The sequence below is a fragment of the Nansenia antarctica genome, assembly GCF_963989245.1.
Source record: "Nansenia antarctica genome assembly, chromosome: 3".
NCBI lineage: Eukaryota > Metazoa > Chordata > Actinopteri > Argentiniformes > Microstomatidae > Nansenia > Nansenia antarctica.
Genome location: NC_137688.1, coordinates 81,435,793 through 81,444,309, shown reverse-complemented (window position 1 = coordinate 81,444,309; position 8,517 = coordinate 81,435,793). Strand labels below are relative to the sequence as shown.

General features: G+C 45.5%; 2 protein-coding genes across 2 annotated transcripts; both read right to left on the bottom strand.

Annotated features, from left to right (window-relative positions):
* Window positions 1-2,804: 2,804 nt before the first annotated feature.
* fabp4a (fatty acid binding protein 4a) lies at window positions 2,805-4,796 on the bottom strand. Its single transcript, XM_080527839.1, has 4 exons — window positions 4,643-4,796; window positions 4,023-4,198; window positions 3,571-3,672; window positions 2,805-3,092 (listed from the first exon to the last, which is right to left on the bottom strand). The coding sequence occupies exons 1-4, from the start codon at window positions 4,713-4,715 to the stop codon at window positions 3,039-3,041; spliced, it is 405 nt and encodes a 134-aa protein (XP_080383965.1). The 5' UTR covers window positions 4,716-4,796; the 3' UTR covers window positions 2,805-3,038.
* Window positions 4,797-5,401: 605 nt separating this feature from the next.
* mrpl53 (mitochondrial ribosomal protein L53) lies at window positions 5,402-8,344 on the bottom strand. Its single transcript, XM_080527793.1, has 3 exons — window positions 8,241-8,344; window positions 7,110-7,222; window positions 5,402-5,593 (listed from the first exon to the last, which is right to left on the bottom strand). The coding sequence occupies exons 1-3, from the start codon at window positions 8,333-8,335 to the stop codon at window positions 5,478-5,480; spliced, it is 324 nt and encodes a 107-aa protein (XP_080383919.1). The 5' UTR covers window positions 8,336-8,344; the 3' UTR covers window positions 5,402-5,477.
* Between the last annotated feature and the right edge of the window lie 173 nt (window positions 8,345-8,517).

The following is an 8,517-nucleotide window of genomic DNA, read 5'->3' as shown; positions in this document are numbered from 1 at the left end:
ACATCCATCACTTTTGCTGTCGTTAAGATACTTTATTTTTCTGTTTTGGTAGTCTGTCCAATGTGACAATTGCCCTCCTCCACCGGCCCTAGTTTTGGATCTAGCTTGCTGTTCATTATTTTCATGATAAAACGTCATAACATCTTCATATACACCATACAGTAGACACTGAACAGTAGACATAAGACATGTTCATAAATGTTTATCTTATATGTGTATATGTTTGTGAATATGTTTTCTGTTTTTTTGCACCTTCGGAAGAGCCACTACAATTTCATTGTATAGGCAACTGTACAACGACAATAAAGTCTATTCTATTCTATTCTATACAGGATAAATACTGATTAACAGTAGGCTACTTTGGCAAATGCCCATTGAACAGATTTATGTATTATCCTATCTTAAGAAAACTAATGTACCGTAACACTCCCATCTGTTTTTTGTTTTTTTTTGTTTTTTTGGAATAAAAAATTGGAGGCCCTTTTTGTTTGGTGGCCCCAAGCAATTGCCTTGGTTGCCTCTATGGACGGGGCGCCTCTGCCCTTTATGACACGCTTCTGAACTAACTTGTACCCTTTATGACACGCTTCTGAACTAACTTGTACCCTTTATGACACACTTCTGAACTAACCTGTACCCTTTATGACACACTTCTGAACTAACCTGTACCCTTTATGACACGCTTCTGAACTAACTTGTACCCTTTATGACACGCTTCTGAACTAACTTGTACCCTTTATGACACGCTTCTGAACTAATCTGTACCCTTTATGACACGCTTCTGAACTAACCTGTACCCTTTATGACACGCTTCTGAACTAACCTGTACCCTTTATGACACGCTTCTGAACTAACCTGTACCCTTTATGACACGCTTCTGAGCTCTGACTCAGCAGTACAGAAGTAGAGAAGTAAAGTACACATCTGATCTGTCAGTGCAGATGTCCAGATGTTGATGAAACTTGACGAGAGTGTTGCCCTCCGACACAGAGACAAACACCTCCATGAGTCCCAGATGTGACCCCCTGATCCCTCTGTGTTGGGAGAAGTGCATTGGTGCGTACTATAAGTTAGAGTTGGAATCAGTTCCCAAATCCACAGTATGGAATTGCATTTGATCTTAAAGGTAGACTCTGGGAAAGGATGTCGTAGCAAAACAAGCAGGGTGACGATCCAGTCGATCCCCCTAAATGTGCTGAATTGAAAGGGAACAGCCTGGAGAGCCCTCCATGACCACCCAGCAGTGGCCCGGTGGCTCCATCTTCTAGACCGTTCCATTGGAACAACGTCCTCGTCCGTTCTGACCTTTGCCTCGCGTATTCGGGACCGCCGGTGTGTTTTCACCCCTAGCCTGTTTTGGACCTGCTTGGCGTCCCACCCACCACGCAAACTTTACACAGGCCTGGACCCCCCCCCCCAGCAGCATTGTCTCCTCTAAAAGGGGACGTCGGTCGAGTTGGCCGGCGATTCACCCGTTTCAGCTGTTTTCGCCATCAACCCCAATCACGATATCTGCTACGCTCTTTTTTTTCTTTTTCTTTTTCTTTTTTTTCTGCCATGGGAAAAAAGTGGCCCGCTCTGTCGCTGGAACAATCTGTAGCTGAACGGCAGCCAGCTGGGGGAGGGGGGGAGGAGGGGGGGGACCTAGCATGTCCCCCCGGTCCGGTTCGTTTACGCACGTCTGCAAACATGTGCAGAAAACGGGAACACATCCAAACATGTCCCGAAAAGAAAAAGGGAAACTGGGCGATCCATATCCTGACCCTCGACACAGTCCCCTCTGACAAGCACAAGCGCTGACATTCCAGGCCGTGGTTGGTCTGCCAGACGGTGAGCGTCTATCATGAGGACTTTCAAGGGTGAGATTCTTAACCCCAGGGTCAAGCTCTGGACAAGAACATTCTCAAGTGGCTTTTTCATTTGTCTCCTCAGTCTGGACCAGAGCCAACGGCTCGCTAGACGCTCCCGTCGAAGAGGTCAGCGGTCTGACCGCGTATCGTACAGTAACGATTCGGATAATATCACAGACTTTAGATATTCTTCAACAGTTCACTGAAAGTCTGATGATGTCATCAAGAGAGGCTTTGTGCAGTTTATTGGTGTTTGGATGTTTTGAAGTGAGTTCAGTTTGTTTTACTCAAAGGTAGAACTTATAAATACTATCTATGGTGATTTGATGCTTCATCTATGTTTGGCTTCATCTAAATTTGGCTTCTACTAAAAAGAAAGATGCTTTGACCATGAATCTGGACGTCAGCTGGCCTGAGCAGGGGGGGGGGTGCACTCTCTCTCTTTATAAACTCTGCTGATACAATGAATCATGATTTGGTGCTAGTGAGGCATTATAACAATACACAGTCCAATGAGGCATTATAACAATGCACAGTCCAATGAGGCATTATAACAATGCACAGTCCCTATCAGGCATCATCAGAATGTCCATTCTGTGCTCTGCTGTAAAGCCTGTCTGCTCTGCTGCCCCTAGGAACACAAATAGCCCTTTTGAGATAGGTACTGTAAAATATGTCTCATTCAAATCCATTTAGAATGAACTACACTTGCCAAAGGTTTAAAGGTTTAGCCCTGAAATTAATAGTGTCCCATATCTCGGCTGGAATCCAAGTAGACCTATTCTATTGCTTGCAGTTATGGTAACTCTGTTTCATATTTCAATTAAGAACAGTTAATGACAACAAGAATGCTTCAATAAAAGCTGCCAATACACGAATAAAGCTGAATCATTTAACTGAGAACAAGAGAATTACACTAAGACAATGGTCAATAATTCCACATGAGAGCAAGGACAATTTTCAATGTTTTTATTCAAATCACCACAATGCTTATAACCAAATGTATCATCTAAGGAGTACAGTGTATAAATTTGCTTTGGCAAGAACAATGAAGAATATGATCTGGTACACGCCTGTCTTCCGTCGGTCTCTTTAACTTCTTCGGCTCATGAAACTGAGCGTGTCGTCTGTCCGTCTGTCCGTCCACGCACCCTGCCTTTGACGGGCCACAGTCCCCTCGTCTCATCCTCATGCCTCCTTCACGTACGTCCTCACGGCGATGACATCTCCCATCACACATTTCTGGAGAGGAGAAGAAGAGGTGTGTGAGTGTGTGAAGTCAAAGAAGAGGTGTGTGAGTGTGTGAAGTCAAAGAGGAGGTGTTTCAAGGTGTTACAGTCAGATGCACGGTCAGGAGCAAACATTCCGACATATGTTTTGGGTTAAAGAAGGAGATATATGATGCAGTTCAACTCCTGTCTACTTTCCCAGCTGTGATAGGGTGGAGCCTGTTATTTAGTCATGTGTGGTTTACGGCCAAACATTCCCAACAGTCCCATTCCCTGGTCCCTAGACAATTGAAACGTTTTTATTGGCAATGTTTTAAGTTAATGAATATGACAAAGACGTGGGAAAAAGTTATAGCCCAAATGAAAATGCGCAAACACGGCAAACAAATAAGAAAAGAGTCATTTAGGGCTCTTTAGATATAAGAAAGATGTAACATACATATTTAGGTATTACCATACACTTTTTTTCCCAGAAAAAACCGATTGCTTACCGCTATCAACTTCCCATCGGACACCTCCCTCTCCACGGTGGTCTCTTTGCCGTCCCAACTCTGTTTCTGCACTAGTACGCCGTTCTCACAGGTCACCACGGTCTGGAGGGAAGAAGAACATGGGACATTAAAAAACCGTTAATTCCAACGACTCCCGTTAACCCCGGTCAGTTGACTCTCACGCACAGGTTGTCACCACATGCTGAGTTCTTTGGAAACATTTTAAACATAAAAAAAAAATAGTCCCAAATAAGCATGCAGAGCTGAACTGGGAGGATTCCCACTAATTAGGATTATAAATAAAAGAGCACTAGCATTCTGGCAACATTTGAAAATAAGCATTAGTTCAAAACATTAGAAAATATTTGTTAGTTCAAACCATAAAGCTCAACCTCAGTCGGTAGGTGTCAATTGACTCTCACGCACAGATCTCCTCCCCGCACCCAACCCACCCTAGTTTTCCTGTCGTCCGCGGTGGTCTCGTCGAAAGGCTCGTTGAGTTTGAATTTAATCTCGGTGGTCTTGAAAGTGCTCTGAGACTTCATGCAAATAAACCCCTGGTCGTCCACGCTCACGATCAGGTTGGGCTTGGTCCTGTTGCCCACCTGTCTGGTGGCGAAGCCGACACCTGCACAACGGGGAACAAGTGGTCAGGAGGGGGGGGGCGCACCGGGGAATAAGTGGTCAGGAGGGAGGGGGCACAGCGGGGAACAAGTGGTCAGGAGGGGGGGGGGCGCACCGGGGAACAAGTGGTCAGGAGGGGGGGGGGGGGGCGCACCGGGGAACAAGCGGTCAGGAGGGGGGGCACCGGGGAACAAGCGGTCAGGAGGGGGGGGGGCGCACCGGGGCGCGCAGGGCTGCAAGCGGTGCCACAACAACGCACAATCCAGCCTGTGGGCAACATCACTTTGCAATGTTCTTAATTGTTAGCCTTATCAAATAACAGCCAGTCAGGGTTATCATATTGCATGACACATCATTTAAAAAGTAATTCAATTAAGCCTATAAATGTATATTTGTTAGGACCCAGGCAAGTGCAATTGGAGAACCTGTTCATGCAAAGAGATCATACCCAAAGCTTTCATGTAGTCGTCAAAGTTCTCGCTGGAAATCATCTTCCAGGTTCCCACAAACTTCTCAACCATGTTTGCAGCTTCAGTGGGGGTATCCTCTACAGTCCGGGAGTGCCTGGGGTATCCTCAACACGTCTGTCGCTCGTGCCAAAGTAGACTCTCCACCCTGCAGAGAGCGAGCCCAGGGCTTATAAAGGGATCTGTCTGGCACGCGCATCCCAGAGCTGCCCAATCACAGACCTCAACGTCACGTTACAGTATGTAAGGCCTCGTTCCGCAATTTCCGATGGAATATGTTGGAATCGGTGAAAGGCTATTTGATGCCACCACATCCACTGCTGCAGCACTGTGCCAAGTCACATTAAACTATGTCAGGGGCTGAGTGTTGCACAACGCTCTTTCAAATGATGAAAAGAAAAGAACATCCTTTATCCTGTGAATAGAAAAGAAAAGAGCACATGCATGCGCCACAGCATTCTACAGATCCAATGCAATCAATTAGTACACTACACGTATCATAAAAACAGATGGTCAAATACTGAATACTGTCGGTCCACTCGATGAAAAGAAAACACAGAAAAATACAAGTTCAATTCAAACCAGTCTAAAATATCAGTAATCTGATGAACATTTCTAACAACGTTTCTAATCATACTACATAGGCTTACCAACATATTCCAGGGAGGAAGGATAAATCAAATATGCAAACATGGAGAGAACACAGATATTACCGACAGCAATCAAGAGCAACAAACCCAGACGTTTTCAATATAGTATTTTATTACAAATATACATAAGACACATAAATATCGCAAAAAATATGGAGGGACTATGCTATTTCTTTGCTGTTTTGCCCTGCGGGTCCTTGTCTATGCAGCGTGTCTGTAGGGCGGCCAGCATCTCGCCGGTGGTCAGCTTGGCTCCTTTCATCACCAGCCTCTCTCCATCAGCTGTAGAGACATCACACAGGTAGACATCAACACAGGTAGACATCAACACACACAGGTAGACATCACACAAGTAGACATCAACACACACAGGTAGACATCAACACACAGGTAGAAACGCACACCCCCACGCGCGACTCATAGTAAACACAAGTCAACACAGGTGGACAATAGCACAGGTGAAACAGAGCCTCTCTGACCTGAGGCAAGGCAAATGTATTTGTGTAGCACACATTCATACACATAAATGTAGACCCATAGTGCTTTACATAAAGCACATGAGGCAGTCCAAAGCACACACATCTGCATGTGCTGTACCAAGTTGTTTCCCAACACATGCAAATATATTCCACTTTTGAAAATAATCTCTTGTTTACTGCAGAGTATCATTTACCGGCTCCCTTCTCCGACTTGATTAATGGGGCTGTCCCATACAGTAGAGTACAATGTACTACACCTAGGGAGGCTGGTGGAGGTAGAAATCGGAGGACAGGCTCATTGTATTGCATGGAATGAAGAATGGTATAAAAAATGTGTGTTTGACACCATTCTTCATTCCGTTCCATGCAGTAGAATGAGCCCGTCCTCCGATTTTTACCTCCACCAGCCTCCCCAGTACAGTAGTATATTAATAGGTCATATTACTCCTAAAGAAACATGATTAGACAGTTAAAGATAATACCTATTAACCATAACAATATGGCTATTATTACTATGATCAATTCGATGATACACAACGGGAGACATTGGTCTGAACGTGTCAGTTTCACAGACAAGGCTTAAGCCACACTTTCAATGTAGAATCTCCACTGAAGACGCTTTTTAGTCGAGGATTAGGCTTGTCTGGGAGGCCGGCCTGCCGACCAGCACACAGTGAGATTCTGTCAAACACTTTGGAATGGAGCTTACATGTGAATGGAGCTTACATGTGAATGGAGCTTACATGTGAATGTAGCTTACATGTGAGGGAACTAGAAACATACACTGTGGTCTTCACCCAGGGTGGTCTTGAGGAGCTACAGGGGAAGGATACAGGGGAAGGATACAGGGGAAGGATACAGGGGAAGGCCGCACGCTTGGTGAAGACTTTCCTTCCAGCCCAGCACAAACTACAATTCCCATGGCAATTGCTCACCAAGAGCTACATTAGCGCAGACTATTGTGTAAATGCTGTCCTGGAACAAAAATGTGCACAGCCAGCAGCCCCCAGCCCCAGGACCGTGGTATGTAACCACGGTAACAGCTTACAGTAGACAGCTACAGCAGGGGAGGCTGGTGGAGGTAGGAACCAGAGGACGGGCCTGATGGTATGCATGGAACGGAACGAGGAACGCTTTCAATCACAACGTGACACCATTCCTCATTCTATATCCCAGCATTACAATGATCCCGTCCTCCGATTCCTACCTCCACCAGCCTCCCCGGGCCTTACAGTAGGCTATAATCGTGAATGTTCTAATAGAACAGAATATGAGTGTGTGTGTGTGTGTGTCCCTCTGTGTGACTGCAGGCGACGTACTGAACGTGACGTCCACCAGCGGCTCAGACTGGTCGTGTTTCACCTCCGTCATCACCTCACAGTTCATATTGGTGAACCTGGCCTTCTCTGACCCCACCATCATCAGAAACTCCCTAAGGGGGGGGGGGGGGGGGAGAGGGAGAGGGAGAGGGAGAGGGAGAGGGAGAGAGAGAGAGAGAGAGAGAGAGAGAGAGAGAGAGAGAGAGAGAGAGAGAGAGAGAGAGAGAGAGAGAGAGAGAGAGAGAGAGACGTTATTGATCAATGAGAGGGTAAACCCCCGGGGGGGGAGAGGGAATGGGGAAATGATGGATTACTTCGTTTGAGCACTGACAATATTTATGTTCATATTTTTAAATTTATATCATGGAAATACTGACATAGATCATCTCCCTCTTATTTAATTTCTCATAGGTAGACAATTGTGAAAAAGGAGTTTCTCAATTAGGCTACTGATATTCAGAATCAGACATTGCCGATTAACACCAACCCGGTAGTGGTGGTCTAGTAGTGGATAGTGAGTTGGACTTGTGATTGGAAGGTTGTGAGTTCAAATCCCGCCTGAAACCACACCTCTACTAGTGTGCCCTTGAGCAAGGCACTTAGCCCTCAGTTACTCCAGGGGGAATGTCCCTGTAATTCGTAATTGTAAATCGCTTTGGACTAAAAGCGTCTGCTAAATGGCAAGGTGTGCCCTTGAGCAAGGCACTTATAAATAAGTGCAAGACACTTATAAATTATAACACCAACCCGATATTATAATCTAGGCAGCATGTTATTATCAGTGACCGGAAGCGGAAGCGAAACCCAAGGAAACCTTACCTCCGTTTTCATTTAGGTGATAGTGTGTGACACTATCAGCCCTTTTCTCTGCTATTATATTCTATTATATTATTATATTAATATCTGTGTTATTTCCATCAGGGTTAACGTATTCAAACCATCTACTGCCCGTGGTAAGAATATTAGATCACACATTTAACAGACTAAAAAAATGAAAAGACCCAGAGCCACATCTTTAATAGGGATCTAGTATGTACCCGTTCTGGGAATGTTCCTCAAAGTCTAACCTACGGTGGCCGACAAGGGCAAACGCCGACTCCTGTACAGACATAGATCATGCATCATGCTCACCGTGTGGAGCGCACATTAGACTCAAACGGACAGAACTGCACCACAATCTTCTTCACAGTCCTCAGTGCCACCGCTGACCTGGTGGAAGCAGCCATGTTGATCGCAATGAATGACCTTTCAACCGACGCTGGAGAACGTCTTGGGCAGGATGCATTCACTGTGCAGAAAGCCTGCAGGTCTGCTAAGCAGCGCCCCCCCTCTGGACAGACCGTGTAAAATCAGTCTGAACACTTTCACTGATCTGTAGACAATCTGCACTGACTTAAATTACCTCTCG